The sequence below is a fragment of the Anguilla anguilla genome, chromosome 13 (assembly GCF_013347855.1).
Source record: "Anguilla anguilla isolate fAngAng1 chromosome 13, fAngAng1.pri, whole genome shotgun sequence".
In the NCBI taxonomy this organism is placed as follows: domain Eukaryota; kingdom Metazoa; phylum Chordata; class Actinopteri; order Anguilliformes; family Anguillidae; genus Anguilla; species Anguilla anguilla.
Genome location: NC_049213.1, coordinates 29,823,129 through 29,840,707, shown reverse-complemented (window position 1 = coordinate 29,840,707; position 17,579 = coordinate 29,823,129). Strand labels below are relative to the sequence as shown.

The 17,579-nt window shown below is 41.6% G+C and overlaps 2 protein-coding genes across 4 annotated transcripts; one reads left to right on the top strand and one right to left on the bottom strand.

The window, feature by feature from the left end:
- Positions 1–6,562: 6,562 nt before the first annotated feature.
- LOC118211257 (mRNA export factor-like) lies at positions 6,563–12,548 on the top strand. 3 transcript variants are annotated; one of them, XM_035388332.1, is made up of 13 exons: positions 6,563–6,692; positions 7,417–7,549; positions 7,671–7,775; positions 8,301–8,393; positions 8,572–8,658; positions 8,843–8,929; positions 9,308–9,379; positions 9,516–9,623; positions 9,813–9,919; positions 10,154–10,229; positions 10,318–10,512; positions 11,055–11,140; positions 11,901–12,548. In XM_035388332.1, coding segments are annotated over exons 2-13 (1,107 nt in total). In that variant the 5' UTR covers positions 6,563–6,692; positions 7,417–7,459; the 3' UTR covers positions 11,902–12,548. The 3 variants fall into 3 exon arrangements, with proteins under 3 accessions (XP_035244223.1, XP_035244221.1, XP_035244222.1); XM_035388330.1 differs by lacking the exon at positions 11,901–12,548 and having other exon boundaries at positions 11,055–11,144; XM_035388331.1 differs by lacking the exon at positions 11,901–12,548 and having other exon boundaries at positions 6,572–6,692; positions 7,442–7,549; positions 11,055–11,144.
- Positions 12,549–14,879: 2,331 nt separating this feature from the next.
- gp9 (glycoprotein IX (platelet)) lies at positions 14,880–17,442 on the bottom strand. The gene is made up of 2 exons (XM_035389286.1): positions 16,286–17,442; positions 14,880–15,679 (listed from the first exon to the last, which is right to left on the bottom strand). The coding sequence occupies exon 2, from the start codon at positions 15,676–15,678 to the stop codon at positions 14,929–14,931; it is 750 nt and encodes a 249-aa protein (XP_035245177.1). The 5' UTR covers position 15,679; positions 16,286–17,442; the 3' UTR covers positions 14,880–14,928.
- Between the last annotated feature and the right edge of the window lie 137 nt (positions 17,443–17,579).

Below are 17,579 nucleotides of genomic sequence, written 5' to 3'. Positions count from 1 at the left end.
CCTTACCGAAGGCACAACATTCTAACCCGCAAGTTTCAGTCCTGCAGGCTGAGAACAACTCAACACTGTAGCTCAAACATTAGCTATATATATAATATTATTTGGTTACTAGTCATTCTCATCTTGTTATCAAGCTTATCTGCATCATTCACTATTTACGCATTTCAACGTACACGGCTGGATATCCGCTAAATCCGTCCAGGATAAGCACCTTACTCAGCGGTACAATGCCTCCCATTTTGGAACTGAACATGAAGACTGCAAGCATGACTTCTTGGCCACCACACTGCCAAGGAATATGCTCAAACATTCAATTTGAATTAAAACCTCTTCCAGGCATTTAAGTGCACAGTAATATGATCGTGGGAGGGGAGCCCCCACCCTTGGTCTCTGTGTGCTCCTGCCCAGCGAATGGAAACAGATTTTGAGGTTGTTAACAATGCCTCCGGTATGGCTGTGCATAGCTTGGATGTAGAGTCATTACTGTACGAGGAAGAAGTGGGCAATAATAGCATTAATGTGCCCCACAGAGCTCACTTGTGGGCACACATGTAGGGCAGCTGTTTAACCATCGAGTCCCTTACCCTCTACCCCCCCCCCCCCATCACCCCATAAAGTTCCTCTAACTGTCACTTCTCTTACCTCCATGCATGTACCTGTTTTTGTCCTGACAAATTCAGAAAATTTAAACTGTTTCATGAAAGCAGTAGTAAGCTTTCCCTTATACCCATTATTTTTAGGATATGTTTTCATTATTAACTATAGGTTCAAATTAGATTTCAGTTGCACACTGCAAGACTCAACATTTTAGGCCAATTATCGGTCAGAACAAAGGATACAATCCCTCTTATATGCTAAAGCTGTCTCTGTTTGTAATGGTGTTAAAATGCATGAACACGTACACACAGGGAAACAGAAATACCCAATGTCTTATGCCACATATTCAACTGACATTGCACCCATATATACAAAAAAGTGGCCAGTAGACTACATTCAGTGAAAGAATAATCTTTTTATTTTTATAGTGGAGCAAGAATGTGCAAGTAGTGCTACAGACTGGGAAAAGGTAACAATGGCTATAACTATGTGTACTCAGCATGGTATGTAGAAATCCATTTCAACCAATATGGTCTTATTCAGGTATTCGTGTGGCCTATGACATTTTTCTGAAAGAGCCTCTGTTGTTTTCATGAGGGGAACAAAATCCCTTATGGCCACACCTCCTCCCTAGGCAGGTAGATGGGTATGGGCAAAAGTAAACTGGATGAGTCAGGATATTCTGTTGCTCAAATTGAATATATATGTTTTACATTGAGAAGAAGTAAACAATACAGTTCTCCCTATCGTGCAACCTAGACAGATTCCAAACCCCATATCCACCCTTCCTGATCCAATTACTTCCCTAAGAAAAGCCATGTTTAAAGGAAAAATGTCTCAAAGTTATTTTCTGGAATGTGGGGTCTGGTTTGTGTTTTTTTCTTTTCTTCTTCCATGGCTTTTTATATATCTCCACCTGCAAAACTTAATAGCTCTGCGCTCACTATAAACAATCCCACCAACATAACACAAAGCAATAAAACATTTCTGCAGCCACACACACACACACATTTGTGAACTCATACTGTACACACATACACGCACACACATGAATTCACGTGTACACTCCCTTGAGTTACTCGCACACATTACTACCAGGAACAGACAACAGTGCCTGCATGGCTCCAATGTACAGAACAGCTCTGTTCCAGCAGATGAAAGAAGATACAGCTGTCTTTCTTTTTTCTGTTATACACATTGACCCCTGATCCTGGGACTTACACGATTAACTGCCATGGTAAAGGTCAGATGGATATTTTTTTCAGGTGTGTTATCTTAAACATGGCAGGACATGCTCCTTTGAGGGCTAACAGTAGAGCACAGCAAACCAAGCCACAGAGGATTCAGTAAGAAAATATGTATTTTGCAAGGTACGCTGACCTTTAAGCAAAGCAGTGTGGGGGGTTGAAGGTCACATTCCACCCTGTCTACATTCTCAGCCCTGCCTGACTGCACTCTGTGGTACTGCACACACTAGCCTGTTAGTCACCACCAGTCAGGTGGAGGTGAGGGAGGGAAATGTTCAGTCCTTCACGTGTAGCACTGCCCCACCTCACAGCTGCAGTCATGTGCTGTTTCACAGCTGTTTGCTGCCTAATGTCTTTAAACTGTTCCTTGTGTTTATCTCATTTGAACAGACACACCTCCACCCAGTTAGGCTTCTATAAAAATAAGGAGTTGGAGGCTGCCCAGAGGAAGACATTCAGACAAACTGCAGACCAACATACCATAAGTGTGAAATTATTATAAGGACTGATTTATACTTAAGTGCAATCCACAAAACAAGTTATTTTGTCTGATCCTTTTTCAGATACAGTGCAATTTGAAACTGACAAACCTCAGCAATTTTGGAATGTGAAAAGTGATTAAATGAATATTTTTTTTTATTCTTGTCTCACATTTGGATCCAGAAGGAATACAAGTGTAGGCTACTTCTTGAAAACACCTGCATGCAATATCACGGGATTCACTTTGTACAGAACATATTCAATATATTGTAGCAAGAGCTTCAGCCTGGCTTCAGAGCCTACAATCAATGTCCTAAGTAGCGTTAAAATCTAGCATTTGGATTTGGAGTCAAAGCATAGCACTAAAACCTGTCATCAGAGCATGAAGCCAAAGCGTGACACTAAAGACTGGCAACAGAGCCTGGAGTCAGAGCCACCCTACTTGCCCCACACTCAACAATAATTCTAAAATAATTATGAAAAGGCTGAGAAAAATCTTCAAAACAAACTTTAAGGGCCTTTGACACAACATACAGTTCAAATCGTGATCCATTCTTTTAAATGTGTATGAGAGGTAAAGAAATTTGCTCATTGGCACAAAGGCAGGTCCTTACATGTGATGAGATCGTCTTGCTGTCATGCTCAGAGTTCACCTCTCTTACCAGTACACCACAATGCTTCCCCCATTTCATACATGTACACATCCAGCTAAATAATTCTATTTCGAAAGTGATAAGAGATTTTACCTCCAAAAAAACTGTTAAACTTTTCCCAGCTGCCCATCAGTGCTGCGATGGCTGGAAATTTCAGGTTCCTGCAGGGGTTGAGCTGGAGTGCACTGGAGGACCTGAAAATGGTTTGAGGGTCTCAGGTTAGAAGTGCACAATCTGAACTGCAACAGCAGAGCCCCAGCTGGCCCAGCTGCAAATAGACCTTAATTAGAAGCAGTTAGGGTTGTGACATATTTTACAAATTAAAGGCATTTCCTGAATTTCCAGGACAGTGCCACTGTCACGTTGCATTTCACAGACAACAAACATGTTTGGGATTAAAAGGCTGTTGGATGCACGTCTTTGCCTGTTCATGTGTGTGTGCCTGTTTGTGTGTGTTTGTGTGTGTGTGTGCCTGTTTGTGGAGAGAGGCAGAGAGGTTGAAAGAGTAAAAAAGTAAACATGTAAACATAGTCCAGGCATCAAGTAAACAAAGCAATTTTTAATGTTTTTAATGTGTTGAAACTTTGCAGCCTGCAAATCTTACTTCAATGCCACCCAAGTGATGAGGATTTATTAATTTGTTTTCATGTGCATCACAGTGTGTCATTCATTTTAGATAATGACATAAGCCAAATCCCTTTCATAAACCCTCACATCCACACCTGACCCTGGTCAGTATAAGGCACAGAAAAAGTGCAATGGAAATACAACTGTTAACAGGTGATATCTGAGATTACAGCCCTTTCGACACACTGGCTCCACCATGACCTCTGGTGGCAAACCATCCTTATTGCTTTCCTATTTCGCAAACAAATAGGCATGCATAGAGACACACAGGACCAAAAAGAAATTACCAACAGAACAAAGGTTATAAGCCACTGCTCTGTGGCAATGTGTGATACAAGAGGGTGCTAATGTAGCCAGCATGTGGCATGATGAGGTGCTAACTGACCTGCAGTCCAAGGCCAGCCTCTACACAGCAACTATACCGACGCTGCCCCAAACAGAGAGGGTCAATATGCTGCTGTCGATAGATGCCCTCTCTAGAGGGCGTGTAAAATAAAATAAAGAGATTTTATGGCAAAAGTCTGACCCCCACAAAGAGTTTTGCTTGAAAAATGTTAATGAAATTGGTCAAAATCTGTGTAAACTGAATTAAACGTTTCTGCAGTAAATTTCCATTTCACTTTCTGACTATAATTAGAGTGAAGATGTTCTTCAAGCTTACCCAAAACATCACGTGAAAACGTGATTTCAGTTGTGTTCCTTCAGTGTTCCTAAAGAAAAGGCTGCATCATGGTGACAGGTGGTGGGAGGCCTGGTGTGGAATAGGTTCTCAAGGGCTTCACATTGCTTGGAAGGCTTCCAGTTATGCTACTTCAGCTTCATGCTGAAATAACTTCCTAACTATAAATAGGAATCATTTTGCTGAAGGCTATAAATGAGCTCACAAACATTCAGAACAAAGCTGCTTTTCCAGGAGATTCCACATCAAATGGTTTCAAAGCACATGGATCGTGTTGCTCAAAGCTGTGAATCTGGGAGTTCTCAGAAAATTAAATTTGACTGAAGATTAAGAGCTATTGGGACCAGAATGGTACATAAATCTGTTCAATGCCCTACCTGCTCATACAGAAAGAGAAATAAACCATTGCACATTCTTACATTCTCTGGGTATATCAAAGTATTCATAATACCAATAGCCTACTTGTTGTCACTTTTAGAATCAGTCAGAAGTCTCCCCTTCACACCGACTTCTCAATTCAACTGTGGAAGCACACGCCATATTCAACCCAAGATAGAAATTTTTCATCTCACTTGCTTGTCAAGTTTCTGTCTGGTGTAAGTCTCACTGACTGTTATATATATAAAACGGGATTCCACTGCAAAGTCTTGGACCATAACCACATGATTTAAAATAATTAACCCACTGATCTAGCTCCAAATCCCAAATGTGTTTTGTAAAGTTGAGTCAAGTCTTTGTATCTTGAAACAATACAAATTTTTTTTTTTTTAAAGTTTTTTTTTAAATAAAATAATAACAGTTATAAGCATATAGATCCATTTTTATGGTGTGGTGGTGATTACAGAAAGTCTGTTTCGCACAGGCATTGACATAATGTTCATTTATGAATGTGAATGACCAGCTATTCCACATAGGCTAGAGCATGACTCATTCAATAGAGCAAGGGAAACTCCTCCGTAATAGAGTATGTAATGATTATAGTCAGCTAAAGCTATCATGCAGGAAAGTACTTATTTTTAGTCTATTTTTAACCTCTCTGTTCCTTACGTGTCACATGACTGTGCCACTCCCTGTGTGAGTTTTTGAAAAATCTTCCATTAGTTTATGTACATTACTTTAATTTTCAATATCTTTCTCACATATGTAGTGTGCACTACTTTATCATCTGAATGATGAGTGCCTATATTAATTGTTCATACTTGTTCATTAATTGTTCAATTCCTACAGTATATGAGTGATTATTTGAAATTGTTCCAAAATGTTTACACACGGCCATTATATGCTTTGTTAAAATGTCCCATGTTCATCAAGTACACAAGGTGAAACCGTTATAGATATCTATATCTATATCTATATATAGAGTTGTCACTATGCATGCTATAATTAATCAAAACTAGAGGAAGGCCGCTTTAATATATAAGATTAATTGGTCCAATTGGTTTTCATGCTGAAATATTTAGTTTTAATATGGATATATTTCTGATAAATATTTTTAAAGCCGTCAGTTTTCATTCCCCTGATGAGCAGGTGAAGTGATCACACAGTGCCCCACAGTGGAAGGATCTATCTACTACTATTACTGGCAGATATAATTGTACGATTTTCTAAATTAATTGCTTTGGTGTAAATGTCTCGTATTGTTTCTGTGAAAGCTGAAATGCATATGTGCAGTAGATTACATTAATTGAGAAGAACTTTATTGTCCACGTCTGTGGAACTTGCCTTTGGCTTCACCCATAAAAAAACAGTAAACACATACACTACAGAATCACATGTAAGTAGGCTACACACATTTTAGCTTATTCATATGCGAAAATACTAGATTGTCAAAGCAGAACATAATAAAAACTTTTAATATAATAATTACATTGGGTCAATAAGTTGTATTGCACAAGGCATAAAGGACTTTCTAAAAAATGTTTTTTCTTGTTCTTAGTAGACTAATCTGATTCATTTTCACTAAGTGAGCATTTCAAACAGAAGGTTCAGATGGTGGAAAGGATCTGCCGTTATATTTTTATATAGCTAAGTTATAGAATAGGTTACCAAGTCAGTTTTGCGGTATTTCACTTGCCATTCTCAATGTCCACTTACCCTTTTGACACTCAAGATGTACGATAAGAACCAGTGTAAAACTGGATTATAAAACGCTCTCAACATTTTTTCCTCTACAGTAGACTGACGCCAGTCGATTAGCCTATTTGGGTAACGGTTCTTTAAAAAAAACTCCAGTAAATCAGTATCTTCTGAGGTACTGTGAATACCTTTTTTAGTTAACTTTTGTGAAGAGCTGCAATCCAGTTCCTACTGGTAACGTCATAAAACTGCGTCAGCCACTCAAAGAAGTCATTGCATGGCCGCCGCTTTGACTGATTTATCCGCCGGTTGAAATTATCAAGCGGCAGTTCGGTAGGCAATTTAAAACGACTGTTAAATTATACTGGGTTATCTAAGTGATTCGTGACGGTTAACTGCCTTATTTCATAAGTATGTTGTTAATGTTGATGTGAGATCTAAACTGTATATCAAAAGAGCATCCATAGCCTGCTAATGCTAGCTGTCTAGCTATCTAGTTGTTTTTAGTCAGAGATAACTTTATCGCTAGAAAATAGGAAATATGTGTGTATTTTCTATCAATTTCATATTTCACGCACAAGTTTATTATATATACACAGAGAGCTAAATTGTCGGTTGAATAATACCATTGGCTACAACGTGGCATACAAGAAGCTACCTAATTAGCTTACATAGTTATAATGTGTAAGTGTTTGCGCAGTTTAGCTAAATATAGCTGCTATATCTTCACTGTGGAAAAACAGTGCTAGTGGAGACATGAAGTAAAGTGTACAAAGTTCAACAAATCGCAAACAAGATGATCCTGCTCACGTTCCTGTTGCGGCTAAGGGAACACAGCGGGTCTAACGTTATTCTACTGCAGTGTGCTTAGCTGGTGTTTAAACCTCAGACCACCGAACTACATTTCAACTGGAACGGATATCCAAAATTGTGAAATGAGGATTGTCTGTTGTGGTTGCAGTTGTGTGTTCTCGGGGTTTACACCCAAGCTAAGCTCCCTGCTTGATCGAGCTAGTTCAGTCCTGTGTTTTCTTACTGTGTTTTTGCTATCACACAGGAGTTCTGTACTTTGGTTTTTGCAGCTAGCCACAACCAACATCATGAGTTTGTTTGGCACGAGTTCTGGGTTCGGGACTGCGGGGACCAGTGTATTCGGCAACGCAACAACGGATAATCACAATCCTATGAAGGTAAGGACAGTGAATTTAAAAAAAACGAGAACAGTGTGAGTAATGCTGTTGTAATGTCAAAAGAAATGGGCAAATTGGTGCTTTCTCTTAATTGGAACTGAATGGCGAAACTGTGTTGCAGGATGTGGAGGTAACCTCCCCACCTGATGACAGCATCAGCTGTCTGGCCTTCAGCCCTCCTACCATGCCAGGGAACTTCCTGATTGGTGGATCCTGGGCTAATGATGTAAGTGTGATGAGGACAGACTCTTGTTCGTTGAACAAATATTTACTACACTCATCAGGTAAAAAAAATGTTCATACAAACATCATACTAACACTTGCACATATACAGTCAGTATAAACTTGTGACTTTAATTGCTTTGCAGTTATCTGAGGTAACCTCACCTTGCAGCATTCCATTGATGGAAGCAGTAATCTTAGCTGAGCTGCCATTGCAAATAGTTGCTTTGGATTTCTCAATGATTATAGGGTATACGGTGTCATGATATCTGCCCCATACAGAATGTTATGTCTCCTAACAGACATGGGCCACAGAACACCTACCGACTACAGGGCCATACAGACCTTGATTCTGTAGCCCTGCAATCCAGTCTAAGTGGGTTTCGCCACTTAGTTTTATTTGGGTTCAATGTACTTGTAGCTGCCAGAGACGTCTGCACCTGAAGTAGTTTTTTTTCACTGCAACGTGGATTTGCTCTGTGAGCTTCAAGCATTGCTGATGGCTGAATTCAGTGTTTTCTAACCCCAGGTTCGGTGTTGGGAAGTGCAGGACAGTGGGCAGACAGTGCCCAAGGCTCAGCAGACACACACAGGCCCAGTGCTGGACGTCTGCTGGAGTGATGTAAGTGTCATAGGCTTGGAAATGGATACTTGGGATGATTTGGCCTCATCTCACAGGGCTTTTTCTACATTGATGCTTTTTCATTTATTTTTAATTTTACTTATGTGGCTCATTTCATGTGACGTCAGTCGACACCTGAAGGTGTGGTGTGAAATTGACTGTTCTTCCTGGATTACAGGATGGGAGCAAGGTTTTCACGGCCTCCTGCGACAAAACTGCCAAGATGTGGGACCTTAACAGCAATCAGGCCATGCAGATAGCGCAAGTATGAATCCCAGTTCTGTTATGCAATTGTTTTTGTGGTTGTAGTTGTTGCAAGTCCTTCACAGTGAAGTGGGCAGTCTATTTGAATATTCTGTTTATAAATATATTTTCTCTTTACGTGTTACACCATCAGAAAAGCCAATATTTTGGTCTCATTTGATGTATTGTTTCTGTATTTTTCTTAGCACGATGGCCCCATTAGAACAGTCCACTGGATAAAAGCCCCTAACTACAACTGTATCATGACAGGCAGCTGGGATAAAACTCTGAAGGTAAGGCAGGCCTCAGTGTAGGTCTGCAAACACATTCAAGGCCTTCGACTATCACCAGGGTTTGGCTGGCTCACTTCTTCCTGCACTTCCTTCAATTCTAATACTGGAGGTATAGTTCTGTACTGGAAATCAGTTCCCCTTAAGGTGGGAATCTGTGTTGTGCTTTAGCTGATGAAGATCTCGCATGAAACAATAGAAACAAGCTTTTAGTTGATTTTTTAATGCAACATGAAAAAAAAATCTGTTTTGGAGGTTTTGTCATCTGCATGTTTGTTTTCGAAGCTTCTGATTGGATCACATTTGAATGATCATTCTGACTGGGTTTTGCGTCCAGGTAGCACAGCCTAAATCTTGCAGCATGTCTTTGATCTTTGTTAGTTTTGGGACACCCGCTCGCCCAAACCCGTGATGTCCCTGCAGATGCCAGAGAGAGCCTACTCTGCAGATGTGGTGAGAAACCGCAGATGTCCTGTCTTGTAGTGCTTTGCTGTCCAGAGAATCATTTCTGGATTGGTTCGTATGAGTAGCACTGCACACCACATGATTTGTGAAGCATCACTTCTCCTTGTTTCGGGGTGTGGGGCAGGTGTACCCCATGGCGGTAGTGGCCACAGCCGACCGAGGGCTAATCATTTACCAGCTGGAGAACCAGCCCTCCGAGTTCCGCAGGATAGAGTCTCCTCTTAAGCACCAGGTGATTGTGACTGCTGCACTAATGTATTGACCTCATCTGTGTTTGTCGCTTTCTTGCTCATTCACTCCTTCAATATCTCACTCCGTCTTTCTCACACACAATGAATGCCTCATATGAGCCACTTTAAAAATATATGTTGTGTGGATTAGAGTTGTCATTTGGTATGTTCTCTTTCTGTTCTCTACCCAGCACCGCTGTGTGGCCATATTTAAAGACAAGCAGAGCAAGCCCACTGGATTTGCCCTCGGAAGCATCGAGGGGCGGGTGGCCATTCACTACATCAACCCTCCCAACCCGTGAGTCCAACATTTAGTTAATGTTGTTACCTGATTTGATTTCAGCTGATTGAACTCCTACTATTTTCTATGTTCCACAGATTTTAAGAAGTGCATTCTCCATAGGGCCCTGTTTGGGGCTCTGTGTTTGACCCTTACTGTCTCATGTGCTATCTTGTTATTTTCTTGCTCCTTCCTTCCCTCCCTCCATCTCATTTTTTTCCTCCGCTGTCTCTCCATCTCCCTGAATTGCAGAGCCAAAGATAACTTCACCTTCAAGTGTCACAGGTCCAATGGGACCAACACAGCCTCTCCACAGGACATCTATGCTGTGAGTGGAAAATGCCTTTCCTCCCAGAGTTATGTGAACATGCCATATCTGATCCGAACAGAAACTGACCCTCCTGCACTCTGTACAGGTGAATGCCATCTCTTTCCACCCCGTGCACGGGACTCTGGCCACTGTTGGGTCGGATGGGCGCTTCAGCTTCTGGGACAAGGACGCCCGCACCAAGCTGAAGACCTCCGAGCAGCTGGACCAGCCCATCACCGCCTGCTCCTTCAACAGCAACGGCAACATCTTTGCCTATGCCTCCAGCTACGACTGGTCAAAGGTATTACCAGAGCAATGACTGCACAGGGCTCCATCACCCATGCACATATAATGGGGATAGGTCTGCTGCAAGGTTTGAACATGGTCCTCATGCCATTGCAGGACAACAGGGTACAGTCTGTTCCCAGGGCTAAAGACCTAGGTTCCCAGCCAAGGGAACGAATCACTCTTTTTTTCAGTTCTGTGACATCACTTTATATGGTGAATGTTGACATGCTCAGTCACCATTCAACTCTGCTACATGCACAGCTGTTGATTCTTTCTGTGATAAATGAAATTAAATCCTATCAATGATTCCTCCTGTCCTTTTTATTTAGTACGTATGTGGATTTCTTTATTTTGCTTTTCTGTTTAACCTTTGTTCCTAACTAAATGGGACAAGAATGGTCACTTTGGTGTCAAAAATGAGAAATCTCTAAGTAGTCTTTATGTGGCACCACTAGTTATATTTTCTCTTGCATTGAAAAAAAGATACAATCCACTCTGGCTGAATTGATTCTTTACAGTCACGCTAACTGGACCACTTTTGCTGTTGAATCTCAGGGACATGAATATTACAACCCCCAGAAAAAGAACTACATCTTCTTGCGAAGCGCAGCCGAAGAACTGAAACCACGGAACAAGAAATGGTGAGAATTGCCCGCTGCAGTGTGTTACCTTGGTAACAGTGCTGCCAGGCAGCTACCAGTACCTTTCTGTCTTGCCTATGGTCCTCAAGTGCTAAAGTTGCAATAGTTGGAGGCAGTCCAATATGCCATGGCGCTTTGAGTGCATATGGTTGTACTTCCACACTTGTGCGAATCTCAATGAAGCTGCAGTGTTCTGGGAAAGTGTCTACACCTTGTGCTCATGGGAAGTCATGGTGCGTGATGTCACGCTACAGCGGTCTGCGTAAATCTGCCGTGAACATGACATCACCTCTAGCTTGGCTCCGTGACCTTTTCTAAAAAGTTAAAACTCTGGGAAAGCTGTTTGCTTTGATTTTTTGTGTACTCTCCTGGATTTGAATTGTGATTCTAATGTGAGAAATGGTTGCAGATTTAATGAAAAGCTTTTCTTTAGTATCCCCGAGGGGAAAGTTGACATGGTCAATGAAGGCTGCTGCATTTCAAAAGATGGGCACAATATATACAGTATGAAAACATACAAGAGACATTTTAATCACAGATGTAAAATCATCTGGTGGCCCTATTATTTGACATAATTATGGACATAATTGTAAAACAATATACGAGTTGTGGTTGGCAACTGATTCCCTGGACAGTACATGTGTTTTAATGTCAGTATCTTTTGTACTTCTTTCATTCATAAACTGATCAAATACTTGTTTTTTTTTTGGGGGGGGGGCATTGATACTGTGAATACTAATTGCTCCCCTCCTGTCTTTAGATTCTGCCAGCTGCGTAACAAGTTGAGGGTCCACACACTGAAGACCTGCCTTAATGTGTATATACAGGGAACATCTTTGGGCTCATGTTTGAACCAGCATTTGAACCAGCAACCAGAATGGGGAATTTTGCTGTTCATAAATGTAACATTTTTTAAATATACTGCAGCTTGAGAATTGGTGGGGGATATCATTATTATTGGCATGTTTTTATCTTTTGTGGTGGTGTAGGCCACTACATGTGATGTGGGAAAAAAAATAAAAGCTAATGTTTTCGTAATCGAATTTCTCAAACATCTGTGCATATTTGTGTTTCACATGCCTGTTCAGTACCTGTGGTGGAAGATGGAAATTGCACATATTCTTGCCTCGTGCATATATATATATATATATATATATATAAAATGTGTATGTTTGTGTAGTTGTGTCCAGCAAATTGAGGGCACCATTTCATTTTCATGCATTCAATTCATGTGTTTGTTTTATATGGGAAAAATAGGTGTGCATATATGAATGCATCAACAAAAGCATTTAAAACTGAAAAACTTCTCTGAGTGTAATGGTTCAAGACTAATTGAAGTGGATGTGCTTGGTTTTCTGGCCTAAGATCCTGTTCTTTCCCTGTGTGATTAAATAATCAAGGGGGAGCAGCTGTACCTCGCCATTGTTCTATTTTTGAGACATTTGTGGTAATGATGCAGCATTTTGGGAAATATATTTTCTTATGAATGTAGAAAAATAAAACCCTCAAACATAAAAAGCATAGAAAATTAGCAATATTTTGCCTTAAAACGTGTATGATAAAATGGATGTAAACTAATAGCTGTCTACTCTGGTGGCCTGGAACAAGAGAGGGGTTACAAATTGGGTATGGATGAAGGGGAGGGGACAGGTGACAGGTCAGAGGTCAGTAGTGCCTGGAGAAGAAAGATGAAGAGAAAGGGAGCCAAGGTGAGCATGTCTTCCTGCTTTGATGAGGGTTATTAGGGTGTCACCTTAATGTGACCCCACCACTTCAGCAGACCCGGGCACTCCGTCTCAGCGTGTGCGCTCCAGGAGCTCAATTAAGCTTCAAAAGGGCTTTGTTGTGGGTGGGGCTCCAGTGGGAACGAGGGGGTCTGTTAGAAGAATTCACCAGTCCCCAACAATCACACGCTCTCGGCAGTTCGGTTAATGGGCTGGATTTGGAGTTGTGTAAACAGTGGTGTCCCAGACTGTAAAGGTGGGTGATTGGGGCTAGCTCAAATTTAAATTTAGACCCAGTGACAGGGAAAGTCCATTCTGTCTCTGGTTCTGACTTGCTCTGTTGACTAAGCTGTACATCTGAACAGATTAATTTTTTAGTGTTTGTTCAAAATTATAAATGTAAACATTTATATAATATGTTTTTCTTATGTCAGCAGCATAGTGATCTACATTTTAGCATATGTCTTATGTATATCTATATCATGTATATCTGATATGAGTACACATGGAGTCTTTGACAATACAAATGTCAGGCAGTTTTTTTAGTTCTGGGTTCCTGCATTTTACACAATAAAAGAGCCTCTGGTGTATGAGGGGGGATGTCCCAGGAAGCCTGGATAGAACTAGCCTCTTCTACACCCACATGCATTTCCCCATACCTTGCATTGGCCTTTTCACTATTTTTAAACTGTTTGGCATTTCTGGAAAAAAAGGTAAAAACAACTAATTGAAATAGTTCCAAATTATTTATTACTGCATAATAAATGAGAAATACTAATTTTGAGGTTACACAAGAGTACACAGCAGTGATCTCAAATTCCAGTCCTGGAGGGATGCACCATTTGCCAGTTTTTATGGTTTCCTTTTAATCTGCAGCCATTTTAGGTGTCATAAACAAGGTGTGTGGACTCAGAGACTCGATTTAAGCACTTAAGTGCTAAAACGCACTAAAAACCAGCAGACTGTGGCCCTCCAGGTGTGCAGTCTGAGACCCCTGTTATACATAGAGACGCAGTTAAGCACTAAGACTAAATCAAGACAGGGCTGTAAAAATGAACACAAAATAAAGCATCTATAAATGATCAATGTTAAGTTTGATGTTGTACATTACTACTAGAACTACTACATTTGGGTTATGGTTTCCAGATTCTTTAAAATACAACATTCTATTAGTTTATGGCATCTTATTCTCTTGTCATGTTTCAGAGAATGAGTGAATTAGTACTGTATTTAATTTCTTGTGCTCCAGTATTGTTTTTTTTACTGATCATGAACATGCTGATACTTCTGCATAACTGACCATGACCACAGCCCTTTTCTCTGACTGGCCCAATAAGGACCAAGGGGATTAAAAGCGTCAAATACGCAGGTTTTACGGGCTAAGAAGGCACAACCAAAGGCTGAAAGTGGTTTTGGGAAGACAAACATTGACATGTAATAGCTTGCCCAGCACTGACATGGCTGTGGAAATGTTCCTATTAGCACTTAAACTATCTATGTAACAGACAACTCTCCATTGTGGACAGTAAAGACACTTAGACACTTATTACTTCATTCTGTGCATTTTGTGCTTCTGCCACAGAGGGGAAAAAGTCTGCCCTCATCTGGATCATCCTTTTCATATGTCCAATTGATATGAAAGTTAATTCAGTTAGTTACAATTCATATTTGTCTAGTTCAGAATAGTTTTAATCGTTCGGTGAAATCTTCCTGTTGTGGTGAACTGTCACTTATAAAATTGTAAAATTGTATTTTATAGAATACAGGGGCAACATAGCTCAGGAGGTAAGAGTGGCAGTCGGAGGGTTGCCGGTTCGATCCCCGGTTCGATCCCCCGCCCTGGGTGTGTCAAAGTATCCCTGAGCAAGACACCTAACCCCTAATTTCTCCCAACTAGCTGATTGGTACCTTGCATGGCAGCCTTTCACCGTTGGTGTGCGAGTGTGTGTGTCAATGGGTGAATGAGAGGCATCAATTGTAAAGCAACTGCAGTCCATTTACAATATAGTCTTATCCTGGTGAGGAACACTCTCTTAAATGGTGTGCACTGTTCTGTCCTCCTCCTCATGGTGCCTTAAACTTCATGTTGTGCTTCTTCTGCAAAACGTCCAGTATCTGAGGAAGGATTTCCATGTTAATCAAAGGTGCTTCTATGTTGCTGTCATCCATGTGCTCTAGCATCAGCTCCCTGTCCTCCGACGGCACCGATTGCCTCTTGTGCCTCTTGTGTTTGGGTTTGAGAGACCGCAGAGTGTGGGCCTCGAACCCAGAGTGTCTGGCGAAAACCTCTACAATGAAGGTGGATCTCCGGGCGGTCTTCAGGCACCACAGCAACAGGAGGACGAGAGCGGCGAGCACCAGCACTGTGACGACGTCCAAGGCGCCGCTAGCCGCCCGTTTCTTGCCGCAGGCGGAGAAGTGGGCCTGGTCCAGACCGGCGATGGGTCTGTGCGCCAGGCCGACGGGCGAGGCGCAGGTAGGGGTCCCTACGGACACGTCGGCGTGATCCCGCAGCCAGGCGGACAGGTACCAGATGGCGCAGCCGCAGTGGAAGGGGTTGCCCGTCAGGTTGAGTCTCCGCAGGCCCCGCAGGGCGTCGAAGCTCCCCGGGGGCACGCCGGTCAGCCAGTTGTCCTGCAGGTAGAGCTCGGTGGTCCCCGGCGGGAGCTGGGGCAGCTCGGCGAGGTCCTGAGAGCCGCAGCTAACGCGCAGTCCCTCAGGCTGGAGGGCGGAGCAACGGCAGGGGCTCGGGACAGGCTGCCCTGTGGATGGAGCCAGCAGGAGGAGGATGACTAATGCTGGCCCAGAAAGCATCCTGCAAGGTGAACAGAGGTTCATGGGTCCCCATGGATGAGAAAAAGTACCATGACGTGGCAGGAGCCATCATTGGTTATTATTGTTTTCACTTTATTTTTGAGCATTGGAAATGTGTTGCCCTTTACCCAATCATTTTTGTTGAATTTAATTAGAAAACTGCATTATATGGCTTTCTGGTCATAGGTTATAATGGACAAAATATTCAGTGCTGTGATATTAGAAAAGGAGAAATACTGGAACATTATTGATAAGTGTTGTCGTTACTTTAGTTCTGAGGATAGAAAATGTTTTTTAAGCCCAGTGAACTTTATTGAAATTAATTTGGAAACTGCATTATAGGGTTTACTGTTGGCAGGGTTATTATGACAAAAAATTACAGTGCCATGGCATTGCAAAAGAACCATTTTAAAATAGCATTGCTTAGTGCTATGCTTTCAGTTCAGCCAGGAGGAATGCAAATCTATCCTTAAATCTAATCAACTTTGTTGAATATTGATTTGGAAAACTACTTAAAAGGACTTAAAAGAACATTCCCATATATTGGGCATAACTCATCTACTTACATAACAAAACAGAAATATAGTTTCATAATATGAAGTCCTACCTTTCTGTTCCAAGCCAGCAGAGAAATGACTCTCTACACTCCTGCTCATATCTAAGAGAGCTGTTTCCAATGAGCTCAACACAACAAATCCGCTCGGTCTTCGGCTGAGTTGATGACCTGTTAGGTCACCTTAAAAGCTTTGAATATTGACAGGTATTTTTCACAAATATTTTCAACCACTGAGCCTTCTGAAAGTGCACGTCTCTGAACCACAGCACAGGAAGAGCGCAAAACCACCACTGACAAAATGAAGTCAAGATCACATGACCCTGGGGAAGCCCCTCTGGAGCTCAGAGATAAGAGTGTCCTCAACCCCATCTCTGGGAGGCATCTGGCGAGCTCAATGCATGAGGCAGATGCATTATGTAAGCTGATGCATATGGACGTGACAGGCTCAGTACAGAATTATATGAACCAACACAAAATTTAATCATTTATTTTATTCTGAAGTGTGTGGGGAACTACTTTCCTGTTCTGTCTCATCTATTTAGAGAATATTAAACAGAAAATAAAGGCGAGTTATTACATCCTAGAGCCGTAAAAAGCACCTTATTACAGTGTCATCACTTTGAGGTTTACCACTGAACTAGAAAACTAACAGCAGGGGCATTAAGGTTTGTCAGCCAAAGCACACTATCTTTTCTAGTGTAAATACAGGTGGTTTTGAAATATCAGTACAATAAAAGAAATAAGGTAATGTTTGCCTATGTACAAAAATTGGAAGAAAGGGCCTTCTTGAGGATTGTTTTCTTTATACTGTTTTAATTTGTTTCTTTATTTTTTAATTAAGATCCTATGGGGGAATAAAAGCAAACGCTACACAGAGCACAGGCTGTCGTGGCCTACAGTCAATAACACAGGGGCCACAGAAAGGAAAGGCCTGCTCCACCTAAGATAACTTCATATCTTCAGTCAATCTCCAAGCCTTAGTACTTGTGCCATTGGCTTCAATATACTATCTAACTGCCATCTCAAGGCTTGCTTAAAAGAGGCTTTCCAGCAGATGAGCACAACTGTGTTATGAGGCAACCTCTTCATCTGCAAACAGACTTTCCGCAGACCTCCCAGTGGACACCTCAGGTAGACTCTGGGCCAGGTAGCCGTCTTCTTACTAATGTCTACTTCAGCCATCGTATCACATCCACATGCTGTCCCACATCTACCTCATCACATCTACTCACCCTGGGAGTAATTCTGGCTAATTCTGTTCCCCCCTATAGGGAGGTATATACTTTGGTTATGGTGGGCTGGACACTCTGAAATCCACACAACACATACAGTAGAATACATTTTA